Source organism: Gavia stellata, chromosome 10 (genome assembly GCF_030936135.1).
Source record: "Gavia stellata isolate bGavSte3 chromosome 10, bGavSte3.hap2, whole genome shotgun sequence".
NCBI lineage: Eukaryota > Metazoa > Chordata > Aves > Gaviiformes > Gaviidae > Gavia > Gavia stellata.
In genome coordinates this window covers 13,906,249-13,932,450 of record NC_082603.1, presented here as the reverse complement: position 1 = coordinate 13,932,450, position 26,202 = coordinate 13,906,249, and the positions used below count along the sequence as shown (strand labels likewise).

At 37.4% G+C, this 26,202-nt stretch overlaps 1 protein-coding gene across 1 annotated transcript; it reads left to right on the top strand.

The window, feature by feature from the left end:
• Positions 1-10,811: 10,811 nt before the first annotated feature.
• On the top strand, positions 10,812-26,202 carry RNPC3 (RNA binding region (RNP1, RRM) containing 3). The gene is made up of 15 exons (XM_059821958.1): positions 10,812-11,033; positions 12,217-12,264; positions 13,321-13,439; positions 14,595-14,675; positions 15,418-15,529; positions 16,003-16,071; positions 16,831-16,979; positions 17,936-18,061; positions 18,959-19,093; positions 19,935-20,098; positions 20,270-20,364; positions 20,444-20,502; positions 21,035-21,167; positions 22,118-22,190; positions 26,015-26,202. Exons 1-14 carry the CDS (start codon positions 10,812-10,814, stop codon positions 22,175-22,177), a joined length of 1,572 nt encoding a protein of 523 aa, XP_059677941.1. The 3' UTR covers positions 22,178-22,190; positions 26,015-26,202.

Sequence of the window (26,202 nt, the reverse complement as noted above, 5' to 3'; positions counted from 1 at the left end):
TTCTTCCACTAGGTGAAGACATTGAGAGTGCTAGGTATTACTTCAGTACAAATTCTTTTTCTGTGACAGAATCAAACTACAGCAGCCAATGTCTTTACAGTTCCAAATCTCTTTCCACTATCATTCTGACCGTCAGAATAGCTGTTTTCATGATCTCCTGACTGTCATGCTCCCAAGACTGTGTTCAACGGTGCCTTGTTCCCATTTGTTCCACTGCTTCATTTCACTGCTGTTTCCCTATAGCAGACACAAAGGCTACTTCAGTATTAAAAAAGGCAGTATGTCCTTTTTTCCTCCTAAGGTAAGGAACTAAGAGTAGGAAATTCCAGTGGTTCCCTAGACCAGGGTATGCCAGATGCATGTTTTCCTTCAATGTATAGTAAATTTAAATTGCAGTTTTCCTAGTGGGTTTCAAGTCTGAACTATATTGAATACTTAGACCTTAGTCTATCCAGTAATTAATGAGACTAACATGCTTAGAGCTTGTGCTTGAAGTGCTTTACTTGAGGTAGAGTGCTCAGTGCCATGCATGTAGAAGCTTTCGGAAAAGTGAGCAGTCAATATGTAACACTTACTGCAACTACTAGGATTCAGTGAAACTGTATGGAATGGTCTTGGCCTAAGGTAGCCTGGTCTGAAAAGTATTAACCTAATAGGAAATAAGGTCTAGTAAGACAATGATCTTTCACTTGACGACCTCTGCCAGATCATTCTGAAAGCATACAGATGAAGGCATTGTGATGCTTCACTGCATAGATTTAATCAGTTACACTACAAAAATATTGTTCTAAATGTATAAAATTCTTTGTTAGCCCCAAATCTTTTTTAACTAGTGTGCAAAAAGAAAAAGAAAGTTTGTCTCAAGGGGAGAATTAATCCTTAAATATCATCATACAAACATAAAAATCATTTGCTTTATAAAAGACAGAAAAAAACAAGTGGACTTATGAGAGTGTGCACTTGAAAGCCTTCCAAAACAGTCATGCTCTTAGTCCGTTGAATCAGAATAATAACACACAAGATAAAAACACTAATTAGGGTACAGCAAGGAGAAAAACCTAGGGGGAAATACAGTCTTTTACAGTCGTGTCTTAAATGAAGCAGAGCTGCAAAAGAACTTTTATAGACACTCTGCACTGGAAAGAATTTAACCACTAGTGAATATCCCTTATGTTTTGCAGTTTGGCTTAAGATAATGTCGTCTCATTCTTCTCTGTTCCTCCTTTTAAATATGACCTGACTCCAAGCTCAGGTTGACTTTGGTGCCAATATATAAAGTAGATATACACATCTCATATTAATGACTGTTTGAGATCTTCTATTTATCAGGGACAGTGGGTGAAATCCACCATATTCCCATATGAAATTTGTCATCCTCTCCTGTGATTTACACAAAGCCTTATCACTAAGTGAGCTGCTGCAATTCAAGTCAATAAATCTCCAGATGACTTTTTGAAGTTATCAACGAAAATTCTTTTTGCAGCAGGGAAGCTTCTTCCAACCAATGATGTTCTGCCAGAGTGGAAAGGGATATACCTACTAGCATGTAAAAATAGAATTGAGACACAAAGAAAAAAGTTTTAAAAAAAAATCACTCTCAAACAAAATAAGAGTTTGTTACAACCCAAGATTCTTCAGGGTTTGGGAAAATATAGATTTATTTAAATGGAAATTCTGGTAATGAAGCCTCTTGTATCAGTTTTAATCCTTACAGTTGTACACCCATAGCTTTAAGACCAGATAAAGTCCAGGTAGAATGCTGATATCCTTATTAATACTGAATAAATACTTCATGCAGTACCTGTATATCAGTGGGACCATTAGTGAAACAGGGGTCTAAATTGCCTGGTCATGGGGTGGAAGAAGAAAAAAAGTGGCTTTCAGTCTTTGCTCTAGGTCTCCTAGAACCTAAGACTGGCCTCTGGTTAAGCCCGAAGAAAGCCTTATGATTCTCCATCAAGCTGCCTCATTAGAATGTGTAAGCATGCTCTGTAGATTTTGGGTCCCTAACACTGTTATTCTTGTGGCACAGAATTTTCAACAAATTTTAATGGCAAATATTTCACTTAAGGACTTTTACTTCATGTACTTGTTGCCTATATAAGTATATAATGACTTTTTTGGAAGGCAGTTTTAGATGTCTTTGAAGGTGCCATAAGCTTATACCTGGAAGTAAAATGAGTAATATCCTATATATTTAGCATAACTACTGCAACTTAGTGTCCTTTATATAAGCCTACCTCAAAGTAAATTAGTAAAGACATACACCAAAACGAGAGTTAGCACGCTTGTGTGACAGGAGCTTAGGTTCAGTGTAATTGTTAATGAGTTTGCAAAAAGGAAGCTCACTTTTAAAATGAATGTTGAATTATACCTCAACTCAGAGCCTGCTGTGGATACAACATCATGGTGAAGTTGGCATTGTAGTGCAATGTAGCCATTTCCCGATTAGGCCTCAGTGTGACTAGCAGACCCTACTTCAGTGAGGGCAAAATAGGCTTTATGTACTACTTACCTCTCAAAGAGTGTAATTCCCTTGCTTACATATTGAAAATAGGATCCAGATTTCTGACTGACAGAGGTATACTACATGCATGTTTAGAAGTGGGAAAGGCTGATACTAAGCTAGTTCCAAACCTCTTTTATGCTGGAACTGACAGACACTGACCTAGCTTACAGGCTGTTCTGAATTGTATAACCTGCTTTCATTTCTGTGCTGTTTTTGACAGACAGGGATCACCTGAAAGGAACCATGCCTTTAACACTCCTATACAGAAGGCAGCTAGTTGAGTATGTATGCTTTGTCTGCTGCAATCAATTTAACCTTATTGCAGTTAACATTTCCCGTAACTCGATGGAAGTATTACTGCAGATGTTTGTAGGGAGTACACAGAAATAGCAAATGGTGAAAAACAATTAGCTCTTGTGAAAGAATGCTGTTCTTTTGAAATCACTTTAAGATCATCAGTAAAATGGTGTCATTTTTGAAAGTTTAAGGGAGCTCTTGGCTAAGAGACCAAACAGTGTGGATCAAACCACTGCATTTCTTAATATAAAAAGGGGAAATTACTTATGGCAACAGAAATCAGAAATAATGCCAATGGAAACAAGTAAGATCATCTAATTTTTTAGCAATAGCTGCAAAATAGAAATGTCACCCTTAATTCTAGGTGCAGTTACAGCATAGAAAAATAAATTCTACAACTGAAACTAAAAACATCCTAACTAATTATGTAGGACAGATAAACAGAATGAAATGTAAATATAAATCTGAATTAAATACATCAAATCTCTACTCATATACTTTTCACTTTTTGCAAAAATCTTTACTCAAAGGAGTCCACATCTGCATCTACAGAGAATATATTTATACACATGCACAGCTTCTAGAATCGTGTGAAAGTCTCAGTATTAGCAGAAAGAGCTACTGCTGTGTGATGTATATGGATTTATATAAAATATAACTAGTCTATATACGGTAACACTACAATGCATGTAAGAACAAGAAAGAAAATACCAATTTTTCAAATATGAAAATGCTGCAGAGTTCTATGAAATGGAAGAATAACAAGATGTTAATAGTACAGTATCATTTGCAATTAGGAGTCACAGCATCATCTAGTGGTCAAATATGAAAAGCAGAATTATAAGTGAATTATCCATTGATTTGGTACTTTATTCAGACAGAAAAAATAAAAGCATAAAGAAAATGGCTACTTACACTTCAGGAAGCATTGTAGGCAAAACCTGGAAAAGCAGTTACCTGACTTAAGTTTTTTTAAATATCTACTTTCTCATTTGTTTTCACAGAAAAGAAATTTAATAAAGCACACTAACAGAGGTGACATCATGTACTCTTACTTGCTTTATCTTTAACTGTATTCAGATATACTCTAAATGGAAATAAAATCCTCCACAAAATGTACAAGTATGATTTAGTAATCATTCTGCAGCCTCTTTGAGGTTATATGTATGCTTACATAGCACCTAACAAAATACAGCTCTTCTCTATGCCTGAAGCTTCTGTAACATGTATACATGATGCTAGCAGTAATAGATATTATCTTGCCCACAGTATTCTGGTCCTTCTGTGACCTTATTTCTAAGGCTACTTTGTTATGCTACACTATTCATACTAATATGAAGAAAATTACAGAACTGCCACCATGAAAATCAAATTTTCCCCAGCAGTTTTGCCATTTGTGTCTCAGCTGCTCTTGCGGTTTTCTCTTTCCTTAGTAATTAAAACATTTTGTCCTGAGGCTTCTGAAACTCTTAACAAATGCCTTGCTAGCCTTGTCTAGCTCACAAGCAATTAGGCAGAAAAAATATATTTTGGGAACTGAATTTGAATAACATGTAATACTGCCTGTACCTCCAATATTTTTGATCTACAGAGTTGTTATTCCAATAATGACCTGGTAATATAGGATCTTACCCTGTAGGCCAGTAAACACAGTATTGCCATTACTAATAATGAGCCACAGGCTTTCACTGAGTTTGCAAAGCCTTAGGACTGAGGTATGTCAGACTTGCTTTGCTTGAATTCATCTAGACCTGTCTGGAGCTTTGTCTTCACATGCTTAGATGTACCATCAAGTTTTCTTATCAGGTGGCTATGCCTAATTTCATTTACTTCTGTTTACCTCTGTTCTGAAAAATAGATTTGATATCAGCTGTGGTAACAAGTTTCATTCTATACAGAATGACCACATTTATCACTCTAATGCAGAAATACAGGCCTAGTATGACAGCAGAGGCCTTGAAATCAATGCAGTGTATGGAGACATTCTTATCAACCTCTCAATTTGTCTGTAATTGTATGCAAACATACAAAAGCGGTTGTAGAAGCTTTGTAGAAACTGGAGTGCTACACAGTATTTGTAACCTGTATTCTGAATCTATCAAGGAAAAGTAAAAGCAGACTTCACTCAGAGAACCAATCAAACAGTCCTGGCTGCACATTCTACAGTTCTGCAAGTTGCTGTTTGTATAGTTACAGATCAGCTGTTTCATGTGGAGTTTGAGAGCTAAGATGGAACCTGTACTTTGAAATATTAGTCTTCCTTTGACACTTGTCCCAAGAATAAGGCCGAGTACCCTAGTGTTGGATATGGTTTGATACATAGACTTCACTTGTGATGAAGGCATATTTGAGAACTATGTGGTTTATTTTCCTGTGAGGTACTCGTGCTCTTCCACAGAGGAAATATATTTACTTATCAGCCAATTGATAGAATCTGCTCTGCGCTGTGATCCACAAACTGAGAAGTTCTGCTTTAAAAGATGCAATTGCAGAAACAGCAAAGTCAGCACTGATACCATCCTAAAGAACAGCTAATGCTGAACAGGTCAACATTTTTGATAATTTGAGAAAATCCACATATCAACATACAAGTGGAGTGCAATGAAATTTATGTATAGCTTTGAATGTCTTTGGTTTCTTGTGCCAAACACTTGCTATACAAATATTAAAGTCACTAGACACTTTTAACACTGAAGTCAGAATAATGATGTCACCAAATCCTACGTGATGAATTAACAGGTAATAAATGTCCTATACTAGACAGTATTTGATTAAATTAAGTCTCTTTGACTTTTGAAATAAGGGAGAAAATATATTAATTAAAAAACCAGGATGAGGGTAAAAGAATGAACTTTGACAAGTGCCAAATTTGCAACTAAATGGAGAACTAAAATGATATTCCTGTGGATATTATTCTAAAAGCCATTTGCTTGTTATACATTCCTCTTTCTGAAGGAAAACAAAGAATCCCCCTCCCCTAGCTATTTTTTGTCACATAATACATAACTATAGATACCATTCCACAAGGCAGGAGGGACAGAAAGAGGGGAAATGGCAGATTGCAACTGCCAGATCTCGCAGTGTCAAACAGCTTTGCTGAAAGCAAAACATCAATTCCTTCTGGAATGGCAGTGTATAACTGAGTGTACAGGCTCTCCATTTCAATATAAGGCAGCATGTCTGAAAACTTATAGCCCAAAGATCTAGAATGAAGTTGTACTTGCATATAAGGTATTGATTGTATTTGGTGGAAAAAGAGACTAAGTGTCTTGCCTACAAGTATAACACACAATAAGGCATTGGTCCTGAACCTGATCCCCTGTGGGTAAAAAAACAGACATTCAGCTTATGCAGAGGTGTATTATACTTTCACCTGAAAGGTTGTTGACACTTGCTTTAAGATATGAAATACATCACCTTAGCATTAGACATGTAACCTGAGAACTGACTTTGAAAATGGATAATGTGGCATGTAGTTCTTCCCCTCAACATACTGAATGAAAGGTAATTTGTTTTGATTGACACTTCACTGCTAACAGGTAGCACTTTATTATAAAGAGAAAGTGTTACACTAAATGGCTTCTTACTCCTGTGCTGCAAGACTTGCTTAAACATGCAGATGCTGTTACAAAAATTTTTATTCAAAGAAAGGCGTGGAGGAAAAGTAACCAGAACACAACTGCACAGGGAAAGAAAGGCAAAAGGCACCACTGTTAGAACGAACTCTGTGAACTTTCTTTAAAAAGTAAAGCAATTAGAACTTGCTGCTGAGGCTTCTCAGTGTGCAAGGACAACGCTTTCCTTATTCTGATACTGGAATTCCAGTTGCCAGTCTGAATAATGTACAGAATATAGAGAGAGTAACAAAAGTCCTTCATGTGTTTCATTAAAGGGAGGGGAAAAAAAATGAGAAAAGCAATTGTACTATTTGAAAAGAATAACTGAGGAAAGCATTTTTTTCTTCCCTTTAGTGATTATTTTCCTTAAAAAAGCCTTTTCTGACAGCCTCTCAAATTGTATTAAAAGTTCTGACTGTTCTTTCTGGGGAAAGGAACTTGAATTAAGGTTATTTGGAGTTGCTGCTGTTGTAATCTAAAGGGTTTTTTCTTGTGTCATTAAAGGATGAATGCAAAACCAGAGGAGTTAGTAAATTCAATTGTACAGTCTTTCTGTAGTGCTAACTCTAATATGCAATTTCATTAATGAAAGAATTTGACCCCATTATACAGTGTTATTTATTCTGTGGATTGTGCAACCAGTTTTGGGGGCCATTTAAAACTCTGCTTCTGGTAGCCTTTCTGGTCCTAGCCATACAGGAGAGTTCCAAAATGTTAGGTTGCCCTTGGAGATTCATTTAAGTATATGGGTATACAGTATTTTGTAGACAAGGTAAAACAAGCCATACTACCTTGGGCTTATCTTCATGCTAACACAGCTACTTGTCTCCTCACTCAGAACTTGCTTGTGTCCAGCGAAATGGAACATCTACTGGAGACAACAGAAAATACCTAGAGGCATATATAAAAACAAACAAACATAGTCAATAATGATAACAGCAGGGTCTAGAAATCCCATACTGCAGCTATTCTTCAACATCTAGCCTCTTTCTGGTCTCACTTTATCAGGATGATGATCTAACAGCATCTTTGTGTATCTTAATTGCTCCAAGAAACAGTAGCATTGCTGCTCTCACAACAATGCTCGCCTTTTCCTGTTTAAGGATTCAGATAAGTACTTAAAAAAAAATTGTGAGCCTGCTAACTCATACCATCCAAAAGTAAACTCATGTGTTTCAAGTGGACCCTTACATATTTTTTTTATAAACTTAAATAAACCGGTTTATCATTCAATATGTCACTGATTTGCTGCTTTCATAAATAACTGTAAAGGACAGGCTGAGTTGGACTTCTATTACTTTGGACAACTGTATCTGCCCCTGGCCACTGCTGATTTGATGTCACTAATGGACAACTGTATGGGGTGGGTAATGAATGGTGTGCAAAACATCAGGGTATTCTGCAAAGCCAGCTTTCTTGATTCACCACCACCCCCCCCCCCACTTGTATTTCTTACCAACTCAATAAATTTTAATTGGGAATTTTGAAGTTTCGTCTTTATGGAGTTACCATACATTTATACAAACACACTCACTTCCAACTGGATAAAAGGGGAGAAAAAAATCACTGGGAGGTTAATTAAGGAGTGGAAAAGCTTGTCTGTGTAGGCTGTAGAATCTTCACCCTTAGGGCCTTTTGCTACCAGGCTGGAGAAAGTCCTGAGTGATGTGGTTGGAATTCAGTGTTGACCCTGCTTTGAGCAGGAGGCTGGACTAGAGATCTTCACAAAAGGATCTCCTTCTCTTCTGACCTGAATAAGTCTGTAGTTCTGACTCATACTGGTATTACTAAAAGACTTGCATTGAAATTTCTCTCTGTATAAGCAAAGAACTCCTAAATCTAGAATTTCAACACAAAAACATGATGCATTTGTGTTAAGGAACCCTATTGTTCTGGCATCCACAAATTTAACATCTTGCAAAGTAAAAAAAAGTAACACATTAGTTATCTGTTTTGAATGTGGGGATGAGGGGGAGAGAAAGGGAAAAAAAAAATTTTTTTTGCTTTCTGCATCTTAGGAAAAAAAACCTGCCCATTTTTATCGCCTTGACTTGCATGATATTCTGTTAAACCTCTGTTCTAGGGATGTTCAGCTTCAGCAGCCTGGTCCATCAGGGTGAACAGACTTTAAAAAAGTTTTTGTTTTTCTTTGAGGGGGATTCTGTGCTGAGAGGGACAGGTGGTCTGAACAGCCATGAGATATTACAGTTGTTTCCAGTGAAATTTTTCTTGTCACTTTAGTGTTCAACATCACTAGAAAATACATATTTTTCTCAGCCTACCCTGACTGGAACTGAGAACAGTATTTCTTAGTTCTGAGAGGAAAACATATTTTAAGTTATATCATTATTGCACCATCTGGTGACTGATGTGAAGATTAATAATTGGAATGTACTAGAGAACTACAAGGGAAACAGGGAAGTTTGGTTTGCCTACAAGTTTCACAGACCTGCTGCATAAAAAGTTCTCCTATGTCATTACCCAGGAGTGAACTAAAAGTCAGGCCAATTTAAACAGGATGCAGCAGCACAGCCGCCAGACTTGCTATTGCAGTCCTGATGCTCCCATCTGCTACAATTGCATGTTGACCAGCATACCCCAGAAAGTCTTCTGAATTTTATACAAACCACAAGCCACACACAGAACTTGCTGGACCAGCCAGTGTTACTTTTAAAGTTTCAACAGCCTCAGAAAAAAACAGTACTGCTGATGTCATCAAGAGAGAAAGTACACTGCCCTATTTCCATACTGTGCCAATTCTTCCACCTGTTTCCAAGTTCATAGATATTTCCTAGCTTATATACTAACGACAGCAACAAAAATGCAGTAATGGATCCTGTAAGAAATTGCTGCTAAGTTTCTGCTTTTCTCCTAGATCCCTTTTCAACATCCTGTGTTTCCCCAGTCTTTTTTCCCAACTCCTTCCCAAGCCCATCTGGATGAACTTGGACTGTCATCTGATCTACTCAGTGAGACCACTGTGACAACCCACAATGGCCAGATCTTTCCCCAAATTGTCAGTGTTCAGTCACGAAATGAGCATGGCCTAAGACCCTTCAGGTGTACTGCACATACAGTGCCAGGTCCATCATCACTCTTTAAGAAGCAGCATTCTTGAGGACTTTATGGACTGAAGGCCTTATTTTTCCTATTGAAAGATACAATAAACAATCATTCCCTATTCACCAGGTACACTGCACAGCCTACAAAACATGTTTTCTCTGTGGCTGGCTTCAGTGCACTCCAGCCGCCGGTCCCAGAACTTGGGTCTCTCGCTGTGCTCTAGCTGCCCTGCGGCAGGGCAAGTCCTTCAGGCTCTGCCCAGCGGCATCAGGCACTATGGCTCTGTCAGACCCAGAGCCAGTGGAAATAGTCATCTAAGCAGGTGGTGCTTTTGCCAGCCGGCAACCAGCTAATTAGATATGGCAAGACCTGAGATTTCATCAGTCAGGTTGGGGGATTTTTTTCCCCTGTTTTCAGATGACAGCCTCTGGCCTCAGAAAAAAAGGCAGGCTTTGGATCAGCCTGTCTGGTTGCAGTAGCAGCTGGCTGGTAACTGCCTCCATACTCTCTAGTCATGCTGCAGAATCCCGACTCATGCCCGTAATCACAGGTTGTAATTGTGGCTGTGCTTCACCCACGCTGCTTGCCTTGGCCAAATGCAGCTGCTATCCTGAAGCAGCATATTAATGTCTATGGCAGAAAGATCTTAATACCTTGCTGTTCAGGCAAAGTGGCAGGAGGAAAAGAGAAGTCTCTCCAGCTAAAGGCGAACGAGAATGGTATTTTTAAAGCAATACCACTTCGTACAATTTAGTCTGAAGACAAGCTCTTAACTGTTAAGGGAGGGGAAGAAGGGAAGGGTCATCTCTCTCTTTGGAGCATTATTTCAGATTTGACTAAGGCAAATTCTGTATGTCATCTGTGTAAGGCATCACCTGACAGAGACACGGCCCCAAAGGGCGGCTCACGGGCAGCCCGCCACCAGCGAGACCGAGGGGGCGGGCAGACCCCGCCGGCTGGCTCAGGTTGCTGCTCCGGCCGCCCGTCAGGATACGGGCCAGATGAACGGCAGAGCCAGCCACAGCAGCCAGCCACAGCAGCCTGCCACAGCAGCTTACCGCGGCGCCCCTTTCCGCCCCCCAGCTGCCAGCGGATCCCCAGCACGGCGCCAGGCCCGGCCCGGGGCGGGGCGGCAGGTCCCGAACCCGCCGCCCCGCCGCGCCCGCAACAACGCCTCAGCAGGCGCTTCCCGCCCTTCCCGCTAGGACAACCCATCACGCCGGGCCGCCAGTCTCGCGAGACTTGAGGCCCAAGACCCCGCCTCAGCTCTCGCGCGATTTGTCTCCTTGCTTCCGGCTGCGCGCGGCTGTTGCCCTGGCCCTGCGATGGCGGCGCCGGGCGGTGAGGAGGTGCGGTCGGCCGGCGTGGGGCTGGGTGCCGGCCCGCCTCACCCCGGCGTCCCGCCTCACCCCGGCGTGGCGCGGCGGCGGGGCCGGACGCTGCTGGTGCGGCACCTGTCCGCCGAGCTGACGGCGGCGGAGAAGGAGGATCTGCTGAAGCACTTCGGGGCGGTGTCTGTGCGCGTCCTGTCGGACCACGGGCGGCTGGTGAGGGCCGGGGCCCGGGGCGGCTCCGGGCGGCGGGGGCGGCAGGGACACCTGCCGCCGCCCTGGGCCGTTTGCCGCGCCTCAGCGGCGCGGAGCGGGCCACAGGGAGGGGGTGAGCGTGTCTGTCGGGTCAGGGCTCTTCCTCCTCCCCGCTCGGGCCGGAGCCGGGGCGGAGCGGACTGCGGCGCGGTGGCCCTGCGCGCCAGGAGAGCACCGCTGGGCCGAGGCGTGGCGGTCGGGAGAGCGTCTGACACGGGGGTCCCGTCTCCCCAGCGGCTGCAAGTCCTGTGCCCTAGGCCACAGCTTTGGCCTCGCTTGTTGTTAGGAACAAGGCTGAGGAGAAGCAGTGCCGAAGGGTCTGTTGGTAGATGTAGGGACGCAGTTTCACAAGTATCTGTCTGGTGACGAATTCTGCTTGGAAGGAGCCTTGTATTCCTGCAGAACTGCAGATAAATGATGCCCACGTCTTGTGTCAAGGTCATGCTTTTTTTATAGGGTAGTAAAAATACTGACGTTCTTACAATGATTATACTGATAGCTGCTCTTATAACAGTATTAACGTTTTGGTTTTTTAATACCGAATCACGTAGTGGCAAGATGAAATAATAAAGTTTGTTAAAACAAATTTAAGTTTAACTGGAACTGTGTCTTCTGTGAGGATTTGATCTAATTTGGAAAGCTTAAGGTTTTTTTTAAACTTCAAAAATAAGGGAAAATGTTAGTTAGAAACCATTCAAACTTTCAGAGCACAATGATAGTTATGAGTTTTGTCGCAGGAAAAGTATTACTTCTAGGAGTTGCTTTGATGAAAATGTTCTGATGAGAGATGCTGAAATAAATTCCCTTTTTTGAAAAGGGAATTGAACTTTTTATCCATACGTACTTTCTTGCAGTTTAGGATGGCTTTTCCTCACTAGAAAAAAAAATACTGTTTTTCTGTATTCCTCAAACTGCTGATTTCCTATCTTTTTGACTGCAGGAGGTGCTTGTCCTAAATTCTTAAGAAAAATGTTCTCTAGTCCTTCACCTTTGCCCCACATGGGAGTTTGATGGCTACCAACTGGAAGCTTTCAAATACGTAAACTTAAACTTAGGAATTACTTGTGGGTGTATGTTTTACATGCAATTTCTTACCTTTTTTGATTTGAATTCAGTATGACAATTTTTTTTGTTTGTTTTCTAGAAACATACTGCTTTTGCTACCTTTCCCAGTGAAAATGCAGCTGTGAAGGTTTGTATTGAGTTTCTTATCGAATGTTTTAGCAAAGTACTTTTCTGAATTGCCAGTTGTGCTCGAAAATGTTTTACACATTGTCTAGTACTCAGTGTTGGGGAAAAAATACAGAACAATGTAATATTAGAATTCTGTTTCAGGGGCTGCTTGAAGGATTTGATAAAACAAACACTTCTGTAGAGTCATAAGAAAGGTGGGTTGGAAAGGGCTTGTGGAAGTCATCTGATCCAACCTGGCACTTAGAGTACGGCAAACTTACATGAGTCGAGACTGTTCAGGGCCTTGTCTAGGCGGTGTGTGCATTTATATATAAACTAAACCAAACATAATCTACTTGTCTCCTGCATAATTGCGTATTTGCCATAAAATTCAGATATAGTGATGTATACAATTCAAGACTGTCTTGAATGCCCAACTTTGATAAGAAAAAGAAAACTACCATGTTAATGGGGGACGTGGATGCCAAAAAGGTAATACTAATAACGCTTTTTAAATATGGATCTGGTAAAAAGCCTGTGTCCTGAATTTCCTTCTTATGCCCTGTTGTGTTTTTTTGGCGTGGCTTTTATTTTTTTTAGGCCATGTTCTAAAGTACTACTCAAAAAAGTTACAAAGGCTATGTGAGGTGAACAGTGGTGAACTTAGGTTACTTTGTGTCAATTGTTAGCAGCCTGTCAGGGTCTGGACTTGCAGAATGCTGGAGCTTCCTTGTGTTGCTGTTAAGAACCTTGATTTTAAAATTCCCAGCTATTACTAGTGGACTTCAGCATGTTTTTAGTTCATGAGCAAGAGGTTGGTTACTTGAAATCAGAGCTTTACTAGGCTGCGTAGTAAGTATCATTGTTAAGGGAGCAGTCTCGCTAAAAGCAGGGCTGTGAAGGCAGGAACCGTGCGGAACTACCTGAGTCTGTAGTGCCACAGACTTAGCTTAAAGCAGTTGGGATGGTATCCTATGGCTAGTTTACCAACCAAAGAAAAACTGTTATACTTTGATATAATTCTGATGCTTTTCCTCTTCCCTTTCTTTCTTTTCTCCATTATAATTTTTTGAAGGCTTTGTCAAGACTTCATCAGCTGAAACTTTTAGGTCACACCTTAGTGGTTGAATTTGCAAAGGAGCAAGATAGTGTGCAGGTACTTAGCCAGCCTTCTGTCTCAGAGAAGTGTAAAAGGTATGTGTGTAATAATTTAGTTTCTGTGTTTGTGGTCAAGGAAAGGAAATTTTGTATTCACAATACTTTTGTAGTACTATTAAGTCAAAGGATAAATTGTAACCATTTAGAAGTGTTAACAGGCAGATTCAGATCTATAGATAAGTGACTGCATTCCTCCCATTAGTATTGTTTCATTCAGTATCATCATGAAATAATTCCTATCCTTATTCCTATAGCTATAAGTATCTTTAATCAGCAGATGGTCCTGTTTGTTCTCATTTACAGAGCATGACTTCAGTCTGTGTAAGCTGACCTCTGTGTTGCACAGGTTCCCTGTGTTTAAAAAACACTCTTCTACTTTTCCTTGTGTCAGGATTATAATTTTCTTTTGCTGTTAAACAGAGCATGCAGTGCTTTCCTGATGTTTCTTTCTAATTTAGTCAAGAGTCAGGCAGAATTGAGAGCTGCGTAACTGTGTAAGACTATTACAGCCACTGACTTCAGCATTTGCAGGTATCTAGCCTGCACGAGCAGAACAAACATAAAACTGTCCGAGTCTCTCTTCATATAATTAAAGAATATGTAATATTTAAAAGTAAAAAAAAAAAATCAATGAATCCTAATGCTAGTGTGATCAAGAACTGTGATGGTTTGGGTTTCAATTGTCTGTCAAGTACTTAATTAAAAAAATAAACCGCATAGTTAAGCTTTCAAGTTTACTTGTGTCATATGTAACTAAGTGATAGAAGCAATGTGATAGCGCTTAATTAAAATCAACTATAGAGGTTTTAAGTTATTTATTCCACTCTCTGAATATGAACAAATAAATAATTTAACACCTTTGCTTTTATACAGTCTCTGAACAGAGAGTAACATGAAATAATTTTAGTTCTTTTCCTGTGACTAGATTTAAGTCAGAAGTGTTTGAATATAGGGAGACTTACTTAAATCTGCATAAATATTTATTTTAGAAGTCTGGCTACTATAATTATCCACATGTATTAATTATTAAGTATTAATAATGGCTGTAGTAATGCCATTGATAAAAGATTAAAAATGCTATACTAATCTAGTTCTTATATTTTTTTAATAGATGAGATTAAACATAGTTCATATATTATGTAAGGCACTTAAATTTTGCCCTGTTTTAATTAATGCTAAATTAATTTTCAGTTCAGAAGAAGCAGTGAAAGAAGAAGAGAAGAAAGAACCAAGCTGTGTTAAAATAGAGAATGGAATTGCACCCAACCATGGGTTAGTGGTTTTTTTGTCTTAATTATTTTATTCTGTTACTGTTTATTTTAGAATAAGTGTTATGCACTGTTGAACAAGAGGGAATGCAGCATACTGCATTGTTTTGTTTTATAGTATGCTACTGTCCTACATGCATAGCTGTAGGAATTGTCATAAAGATGAAATTTTAGTTCTTTAAGTTTAGAACCCTCACAGTTGAGTAGTGACTGGTGCTGTGAACCATGGATCTGTGGATTGCATAATAGCCTAGCACTATGCATTGCTTTCTCAGGAAGAGTTTGAGGACTGGATAGGTTGTCCCAGTGTTAATAGCAGAATACTGTTGACTTTTGTTTTTCCAGAGGTTTCTTGTTCTTTTTCCCCCCATTTGCATTTTTGCATACATGAAGAATAAATTTCTTTTTGAGCTAATAAATCCAGCATTGAGTTTATGATGTTTGTACAGCATCCTCTACTCTGCTTTTGGTTTTGGACATCTTGATTGTTTCTGTGCGCTTTTAGGCTTTCTGGATGTGTTGGTACTTTCATTGTGCTCAAGCCCAGTAAGTCTGTCATGCATTAGGGGACGGTTTCCTGATGTTACAGACATAATGTAAGTGGCCCAAAACTGTTCTAGGGGAAATAATAATATTTCAGTGATACTTCACATGTAATGAATAGTTAAACCTCAAGTGATCATTAATTTTTATCAGTCATGTGGCAATAGTACTAAGATGTCTTGTTTTTAATCTTTGTTCCTCAGCCTCACCTTTCCCATCAATTCTTGCCTCAAATATTTGTATCCACCACCTTCAAGTACAATTCTAGCAAATATAGCAAATGCCTTGGCAAGCGTGCCCAAATTTTATGTCCAGGTAAGTAAAAAATGGCAAAAAAAGAAAGTACAAAAATAAAAACATCTCTTTTTTCCTCTTTTAATTAGCCACAGAAATAATTTTTGTCATAGTAAATATTAAGTTAGTTTTCCTGTGACAGTGTTAACCAATGTTAATTTTTTACTATATTGAGATAGTAAGATTTCATTGACCAGAAGTTACTTACTTCATTGACACTGAAAACTTAACTGGACACGATCGTCCTAATTAGATGTGACTTGCTTTGCTTTTTTTGATTAGCCTTTTTATGGTGTTGCTTATATTTACCATTAATGTTGGATCTCAAGTGCAGGCTTTCACATCGTTTAATAACTGAGGTAGTCGTGTCTTCACTAAAACTATGCTGATTTACACCTGCCAGAAGTTATTGACTATGATACCTAGCAAGGAACTATTTTAATTTAGTTTTTTATTTATTTATTTAAAGGAAATCTTATCTTGAATCATTTCAGGTACTTCATCTGATGAATAAAATGAATCTTCCTCCACCTTTTGGACCAATTACTGCTCGCCCTCCCATGGTAACTTTTTTAATATATGTTTTAAGTACTGTAAAATGAATTCACAATTTAAAATGTTAGCAACATGGTAGGAGATCTAAGTTCAAATTTCTAAAAGTTGGAGAAATCTCTAGAGGAGAGCAAATACTGCTGCATTTCATTGGGTAAGATATGCATGTTAGTCTTCTGAAGAAATCTTTTTAACTATGTTTAGAACAAAGAAATATACATGTATGACAGTAGCACTGGAATATTTCAAACTGTTCAGTATAAAAAAAGGAGGTTATAGCATCATGTTACAGGTACAGGAAATAAAGAATACCATTAACCAATTGCCTTACAAAGATGTGTTAAGTTCTTTGATCCGTGTGTTTCTTTGGAGTTTTGATTCAGATTGTTAATGAGATTGTACAGTGCGTTTGGATTTAACTTGCTCTGTCTCCAGGGTGTTTTTTGAAAAAGACAGGGTTGAGGGAACCTAAAACACCACAACAACAGGGCCATGGTTGCTATTTTTTAACTCCTCAAATTAAAAGAATGAAACCATTCATTGTTACCCTTCAGAAGGCAGCAATTTTTTTTTTCTTGTGGAAAGTTTTCTTTAGTAAAGTAGTTTAGTGAACTAGCATCTAGATCCCTATAAACATACTTTAATAAAATGCTTGTCATCTTCTAGTTTACTGCTTTGACTGTTTTTGTTATGTAAAGGAAAACAAGATTTGCGATTTTTTTTTTTCTTAAAACATTTAGTTACTTTTTTAAACTTTTTCCTATAATTAGTATGAAGAGTATTTACCAGTGCCTGTGCCACCTCCCCCAATCCCACCTCTGCCTCCTGAAGAGCCTCCTTTGCCTGAAGAGGAAGAAGAGCCACTATCTAGTGGAGATGAATCAGAATATGAAAGTGATAATGAGGAGGAAAAGGAGAGGTATACATTTTACAGTCGTGTGCAAGCTTTTGGGCTCTTTTAGAGTGGTGGTTTTACTTTTCTAGCTTTTTTGTTCAGCAAATGGTGGAATCTGTTAATGTTTGTAGTATATAGATAATCTTTCCAGATGCTTAAGGAAACTCCAGAGTGACTTAAAAACTGAAGGACAGTGCTGTTTTGAATCACGGTAAAAGGGAAAATGGCCAAATGGTATGCAAATTATCATGTGTTCTCATGTCCAAAAAATAAAAACTCAGAATGAAGAGAGAGTGCAGATATAAGGAAGCAATAATTAGTTTGTTTTCTGGAGTCTTCATTTTTCCACATCTTTACTGAGTAAACTACTCAGCCTGAATCATATGTACACTCTGACTTCCAAAATGTTCTTTGTACATCAGTGTGTATTGCTAGGAGTAATAATAATGGAGGTTGTGTGTGCTGAGGATTCTCTTGCAGTTTTGGGACTGAATTACATCATAGCTGGGGTTTTTTTAACCTTTAAACTAATACTAAACGAAGAAGCAATTTTCTTTATTTGCTATTTAAACTGAAAAGTAAATCAGAAAGTCCCTGTGCTATATTCGGAAAAATACATGCATTTGGAAAAAGGCACTCCTGTTGCGTGGAAATAGTATTATAAAAAAAAGGTTCAGCTTGGGGCTTCTTAGCATTTCTACAGCTTCAGTGTCCTAATTAGGTGCATGGTTTGGGAAGGAAGGGGCGTCACTGAACTCATTATGATTTTGATCGGTCACTTAAGTGCTCTGTGTATATCGATTTTCTATGTGTTAATAGTTTATTAATGTAGTTTCTGTCTTAAGGTAGCTAGATTTACAACCGTATGCTGAAAAGTTGTATTTCAGGGGCTTTGAGGAAGGGGGAAGGGTTTTCCAAATGAGTATTTTCAAATAAATGATAAACCACTTTGGTTCTTTTTTAAATTTTGTTTAAAATAGAATGACCAAGTTGATGGAATTAGCAACCCTTCAGCCTAAAAGACCAATAAACACAAAGAAGCGTGGTGTTAGAAAAAAGCAAAGAATTAAAGACTTATTGAATGTTCCCGTGTGTACTCCCCACAGGTTTGTATTATTTCTGTGGTTTTTGCACTTTCTCAGAAATTCCTTTTATTAAATTACGTTCTCTGTATCACGTTTGCTTTAGTGTTGCTGTTCTAAAACAAGCATTCTTCACTGATATGTAAATTTGGTAGTGGAGTTGGTCTTCCTTATCCTCATGCTTGGTTTTATTGCTCTAAAGATCCAAATTTTCATATAATTTGAACTCAAGTCTGCTCAACAACCTTAATCTGTAAAGTGTGCCTGGTTCAAGCTCTGTGTTTCTCTTGCTATAAAACTAATAAAAATCCCTTTTTCATAAAAAAGAGAAACGATTTTGTATCACAGCTCTGACAGAAGCAATCTGGATTTATTGTTTGGGATACTTGTTACAATAAAAATTTAAAATAAAAAAAAAGGATGATATTGAAAGACTAAAAACTGATTTGGTTTAAAATAAGTTTGGTTTTTGAAACTGCAGTACTATGGCACAGTAGATAACCAGCGTAGTATTTCTATGTAGTGATGATCAATTGTGAATGCATCTTTACTAATAGCATTCTTCTTCCTCCAAGTGATTTGCTATATTTTTTGAAAATTTGGTATATTTTATACGCTATGTGAGAGCAGCAGCAAGGCCATTTATTTTTCGTATTTAAGTTACTGATAAAGTTTTTCATAAGTGCCTGTCTATACTGTAATGTGGTATGTAATTCTTGTTTTTGCTTTCACTGCCAGCCATATCTACTGTATTTGCAGTGTTTTAATCAACTTGAACTGTACTGGATGAAATTTATGAAATGGAGAACTCATGTATTTGTGGTAAACAACAGCATAAAATCTATCTGGAAGAAATCTTGTATTTGACTATGCGTTCATCAGTGTCTGAATCTCTAATTAACATGTTGTTGTTTTAAACAGTAATTTGCACCCTACACTGTCACCTTCAGATGTCTTTGAGCAGCCACAGCACGTAGGTCATAAAAAAATTGAGTTCCATATTACTACTGACATCCCAGCTGTTCTTCAGATAAACTCAGAAAAAGAAGAAAAAAATGGTAAGAGAATTTGTACTTCAAATATAGTTAATATTAAATTCATGTGGTTTCACTGTGTAGAAGGCTGCTGAAATTTAGGCCAGGGAATTCTTTTCTTTTCTTTTGTATTGGAGCTTTCATAAATAGTATACATCAGGGTTTAAGAACATCAACTTGCATCTTGTTTGCATTTGCTGCTTTTCCCATGTTAAAGCACAGAACTCTGTGCTTTGGTACGTAAAGGATCTAAAGGTCTCTTCCTCTTCTATGTGATCTGTGGGTTTATGGTGAATTGCACTCCCTTTTAAATGTTACGGTGTTTTTGGCAAATATGTTACAAGTGCATTCTCAGTATTACATAGTGTAATTGAATATAACAGGCTAATTTCAGATTTTCCTTTTCCAGCTCTTAGAGAGCAGCATTCAAGTGATTGCCAACTCCTTCTCTGTGATGCACTGATTATCTGCTATAAAAATGCTGGGCGATAATAGCAATGAGGTGTGGTGGTTTCTTATAGGGTTATGGTCAGTCCGTGTTTCTTGGTACTTTACAATAATATACAGTTTCTTTGAATGAAAATTAGATAAACCATTTAAATGGATACAGGCTTGAACAACAAGGCTAGTTTTACCTTAACTGGCATGTGCCATGGCTTTTATTTGTAGTACAGTTGATTTTATAGGACCATATAGAGCAGGTGTGTTTGTCAAACCAGGGATTAAGACACATTTCTTTAAGGATGTGTTCAAATGGCTTTACAAAGTCTACTATATTAAAACATTACTGAAAGGAGTATACTTTTTTGCTTGCTGTTGTTCCTCTTGTGAATAAACATACAAACCACTTTATTATAATGTGTTGACCTTTATGTAGCCACAGAAGAAATCAATAATACAGGCTTTGGAAGGATTTTCCCAGCTCCTAGCTCGAATGATAAAATGGAAACTGAAGAGGAGGATGATGAAATACCATCAGAATTTATTTCTAGAAGGGATCTAGAAAAAAACAGACTTTCTAGAGAAGGTATAACTGTGAGAATAAACTATCTAATAATAGTTCTTTGATTTGTTGCAACAAATAGTTTAAGTATTTTCTTTATTAATTGTTCATATATTGAATTTAGTTAATTTATACTGAGAAAAACCACAAAGTAAGTAAACGAGCTAAAATATTGTCTCTTTTTCTGTCATCAAGAAATGGAAAAATTTTCTGTTTTCAAAAACTATGAGCCAGGTGATCCAAATTGCAGGATATATGTGAAGAATTTAGCTAAACAAGTTCAAGAAAAGGTAGGTAAACAAGCAAAGTAAATATTTATCAAAAGGGCTTTTTATCGGCTTTCTTCTTATACCTACCCTTTAATTTCAGGATCTCAAGTTCATTTTTGGAAGATATGTTGACTTCCAGTCAGAAGTAGAACGAAATATGTAAGTTAACTTGGTATTTGGTTAAAATTAAGCATTTTATGTTAACTTCTCTAATACTGGTAAAATTGTGATTTAAAAACTAGTCATCTTTACTTTTTTCTTTATGCTTCTGCATAAAGAAAAAATATTTAATCTGAAAATCTTCATTTATCACAAGTGCAGAAATAGAATTTTTTTGAACAGTGCCTTGAAGACCCTACTATTCTGCCCTTATATTTTCATTACAAAATTTACTGTTTATTGGCTGAGTGACACAGAACGAACAATGTAGATGATTGTGTGTATCTGATCATTTTGCATATGTCATATTTACTACAGTTGCACACCAGTTTGCCATCCTGCAGTCTAACGCCGCTATTTACTAAATGGTTCCCCCAGGCAAAATCGTCTCCAATGACATAATTCTTGCTTGTAGACTCTGCTCCCATTTCTGCTATTTCTCCAACTTGAAGCATGAGAATTGTATTTGTACTGTGAAATACGAAAGTGTGGTTAAACATGAATAATTCCCAGTTCTCAATTTTGCCTCTAGGTTTGATATACGTTTGATGAAAGAAGGCCGTATGAAGGGACAGGCTTTCATTGGACTTCCTAATGAAAAAGCAGCTGCTAAAGCTTTAAAAGAAGCAAATGGATACGTCTTATTTGAAAAACCCATGGTGGTTGTATCTTTTTTTTCTTCAAACATTTACATTATATTCTTTGTAACCTGTCAATCTCTAGTTTTGCTGTCATGGTGTTCTACTTACTAGAAATCTGTGGAAAGAGGAAATACCTTAAGAAAACCAGGCAGCATAGCATAATGTACTATTGTTAATTTTAGGATAACTAAAAAATATATAGAGGCACCTCTTCTGAAATAGGAAAGTAAATGTGCTTTATTTAAGACAATGATACTGTCTTTTCTGGTCTTATCTCTGTGATCCTGCAAACACAATACAAACGATAATTTAGCTTGTATGACCATTGTATTTAAGTAGGCTTTTTGACTTGGTTAAGCCCATGTTTACAGAATTAAGAACGCAAAGGAATGTTCCTGTCAGGGTCAGTGGTCTATATTTAGACTGCTTCTCCAGCTGGAACTGTCAGTTACTTTTTGGGCCTGTGTAACACGTTGGGATTTCTACACTTTTTGATTGCATTGCCCTGTTTTTTGTCTAGAAGTCCTTTCTTATTTTTCACTTAAATGTTTCATACTTTTTCTTTGTACTCTTCGTTCACTCCAACCTCTGTTCCATTTAGCTTTTCTCTTCCTAAATACCTACTGAGACATCAAAGTTCTAGAATTAACATGCTGGAGTGGAGGATTGTAAATATGAAGCATTTATCCTGCTGTAGTTAATGTGTTTGCACCTAACCCATTCCCAGCTTGTCCTCCTTATTTACTTAGCATTGTAAACTCTAGGACATGCTCTCTTAAAATTTTTAGTACTGCAGATCAGTGAGGTCCTAATCTTTGTCTAAGACACTATTGTTATAATGTTTAATACTGTAGAAGAACTGATTCACCGATAAAGGCCACTTTTTAAACTATCTTTTGCTGAAATAATACTTTTTTGCTTCTTGATTGGCTTCTGTTTATCATTGACACTTGTAGTCCTTAACAGAATCTCAGCAATTTGCTCGTTCAGCTAGACCAAAACAGGATGCCAATGAAGGGAAAAGAAAAAAGTAGAACACAGCACAAGGTATGGATTCTGTGCCTGAAAATAAAAATAATAAAATAGTCTGGGTTTTTTTGTTAATTTGTTTTGTTGGGGGTTTTTTGTTTGTTTTTATATATTGTCTTTTTAATGGCTTCTTTAGGAGTAGTGATGGTGGAGGTGAAATGTTCCATACAATTTTCTTTTCTTAAATGTGCACTTATATCAGAAAACCAGAATGCAAGGTATATAGTTGGTGTAAGTTTAAAATGTTGCTTCTTCCTCTGTTTAAAAACTTGGAGACTGCTGTTCCACTAGTCCTGATACCCTAGGATAGTTGTCAGTTTCTCTAATCCTTAATCTGGGGAGCTAAAGAGAATAATTCTGTGGAAGCAGACCACTTAACTTTTAGTAATCTTCTGGGGTTTGGACTTTGAAAAGAGTTGCCTCTCTTCTCCTTCCCTTCTGTCCCTGCCATTGTAAAGCGATCCTGAAGAACTGTTTCCAGCAATAAACTCACTTCTGCTGGCTCTGTAAAGGACCTTTGGCTTTGCTAACTTTGGAAAATCAGATCTTAGTGCTGCGCAGCATCCTTAAACTTGTCTGATTTAGGAAAGGATGTTGTGTCAGAAAGTGCATTGATCAAGGCTTCCGTTGTTGTGGAATGCATAGGTGTTGATTTTTGGCATTATTGTCTAAACTTGATGGGAAAGTAACTTTTAGCAGAAAGTAATCACTATTTAACTTTATTTCCTGTCATACAGCTTTAGTTCACTACTGCTTACTCTTAATTATTTGCTTTATATGAGAGTAATTCAAGCAAAATCAGTTCTAAATTTAACTGAGGGGTTTCATGGACTAAAAATGCTTGAGTAGGGAACTGTCTCAAATTAGCATGTGAAGCAACTAGTGCAAGAATTAGAAGCACTTATTTCTCAATCTGCACCCTCTGATAGATCAGCTAGCTCAAATTTAAAGGGCATTTAACTTAATTACAGATTAGTTGGGCATCACTCTGGTTATGCCTCCACCTAAGACCAAATGAACTCAAAGCTCAAAGACTGAATACTTCTGAAACATTCTACTTAATCCTTGATGTGTTTTTAATCTGGATATTTTGATCATTGTTACTTTGGGAAAAGCCCCAAAGTTTGAAATAAAGGATGTGAGCAGCTGTTTTAGATTTTTAAAAATTGGTTGGAGACCCCGCAGTATGGTTATTGTGAGGGTAGTATTTCTATTTATAACAGTTACTTCAATTGTAGGTTTCCTGTTCTGTCAGTTGTCTAAGGATTTTTTCATCAGATTGTATTTGAGCTTGTTTCCCTCATTTCTGAGATGCTGTTTGGTCTTACTGGTTCCTATTTTGAGTTATCAATTTGCAGTTTGCAAAATCTGTATTTTATTTTATCAAATTAAAGATCACCTTTTTTACAGGTATTCTTCTGTATTGGTCATTGAGAGACAAATTAAGCCTTGGCTAAAGTATTCTATTAGGAACAAGGGTTTATGGGAATGTTTCAGTCTTGTTTCTTACTCCTTCCTTGTTAGAAAAAACCTTGTATTTATATTGTTTTATCCAGTGTCTAATAAGAAGAAATTACTAAGGCTTCTTTAAATGCAAAAAGGAAACGAAGTATTTTAGCTATTGGAAAGCCTTATAAATGAAGTCTGAACGCTTATTCTTTTAGGAATTCCATGTCTTCCCAACTAATTTTGTACATTAAATCTAATTCTCACTTTGCTAATACATAAAGAAAATAATGAGGTGCTTATTTGGTTATTAATCATGTTGATGGTCAACTCAGAAGCTTTTTTATAGAGAGAGCAAGCATGTACTTATGAAAGGCTTATTTGCGTACCTGGAAGTCTTACATGAGCTACCTTGGTGTCGATGGTTTAATGTATCATGGGCAGAACTTCTTCCTTACCTTGACCATTTGTATGTAAAGATCACAGAATGTGCCATAGACTAATACGGATTTCTAGGGATTCATGAGGTTTAATTAAAAATATTTATTTCACTTCCCAACTAATGATGAAACTGAACCCTATTTCTGCATGACTATGTTTTCCTGTTCCTACTGGAATATCCTGATGGATGCTGATTTATGATGCAAAATCCCATGATAGAAATCTGAGTCTGTAAGGAAGAACCGTGTCAGAATGTCATTTGAAACAAGTATGCATATAAACAAGTTTATGCAAACATTTGAGGGACTTCATATTAATCTGTATCCTGTTTCTCAATGTAGTTTGTTTTTTTAACAACTAAATTGATGTAAGTTAAACTTTTGGTTATTTCTAACCAGGAAGAAGCTGTTAAATCCATGAATGTTATTGCAAGTATTTTTATTATTTTTTAGTATTTTCTCTCCAAAGGTTTTACCCTTTGTAGAGAAAATAATACATAAGGTTTATAAAAAATACTATGTAACTCCTTGCTGGCTGAAATGTCTTTTCCTTGATGGACTGGCAAAAATTTCAGTTAGTATTTGGGGTGACTATTTTTTCTGTAGCTAAACCACAACTTTTTGGGAGAAAGGTTATGTAGAAGAAACTGGTGTTGAGAGGTCTCCAGCTTCTTCATAGGGAAGAAGTGACTTGAAAGCCTGCATTGAATGGAAACATGATTGGGTTTTGGACCTGATGGAAAAAGTGAGTCTGTAAAATGGCAAAGACTTGAAGGGGAATTAATGAGACAGAAAAATCTGATGGTGTCCTAGTAGTTCAAGTTATCAAAAAATGTGTTTACTTTTTAATAGAGTTTAGTGTTGGTGGACTCATCGGCCCTCATTAAATCTCATAAGAGGTCAAAACTGTTTTATCAGAGAGGCACATTTGCTTTTGATAGGTAGCATAAAGTTATGTGTATGTAATACTGAGAATCAAGTAAAATTAAACCACATTCTGCTGTTCTTCTTTAGAAACATTCCTGCGTAAATACTGCAGTAATACTGTCATGCAGAGTGTATCCTTTCTTGTTGTATCCTTTTTTTGTGCAATGTTTCCCGTAGCAGTGAACTACATCTACGTTTTTGTATAGAGTAGGTGTGGGGAGGAGTTTACATGTTTTAGAGCTTGAACTAATCTGGTAATTTTAAAAGCCAAGGGCACTTTTTCAGGGGAAAAAAATAAATTGGTGAGTTGTCTGTGTTGCGTGAATAGACACAACGAAGGTTCCCAGTCCTAAAAGGTGGCCTCCATCTTCTTCCTCAAAGGTCATATAACTTGCTAATTTGTAGTCCAATTCCTTAGCTTGTATGAGCTAGAAGTGTTCCACTGATGTGCGTGGAGTTGTGCTGAGCTCACACTGAGGATGTCATCTTGGTTTTCTTTAAATATAATAATAATAATAATAATAATAATATGTTGGTTAAAATATGTTGCAGTGCAATTCTTAATAATATTAAAGGGTTGACCAGTATTTTAGTTCATTTGATGATTATTGTTGTCCTGCTGTATGAGAAACAATCTGTAGTTGACTTAGTTTGTACATTCCTTACTTTTTTCTTTTTTTGAGTAGAGAAGAAAATCTAACAGTATTTCACAATGAAGTACTTGGAATTGAACTATTAATCAACTATTAATCATTGGTACCTTTTTGTTGGTTTTTTTTAGATTGTTCTCTGCACTGAGGTAGTGTTGTTGCTAGTGGCTTGTATTTTTCTTCTGGGTTTCACATTACATTATTGTTTAACTTACAGGCTGTATTAATTTTATATTACAGTATCTATTAAGTCACATTTTTTCAGACATTCAGCTCTTTTCTAAATACTAAGCATCTTTCAATTTAGTTGTCAAAAGAAAGCATAACACTACTATTTTCTAGTTGTTCTTACTTTTAACATGCCTTTGTGATGTTCCAGGTCCCTTTTGTGTTCCATCTCTTTCAAGTATTATCAAGCTGGGGGAAGAAGCAGTGTAATCATCGCAACTCTTGAACTGTGCGTAGTAGTGTTTCTAAAGTATTTAAGGCAGAGTATAAATTTTCTCATCTTAAAGATTCCAAATATCTTTAAACTGTCACAAGACTTATATGATAAATATATGTTGG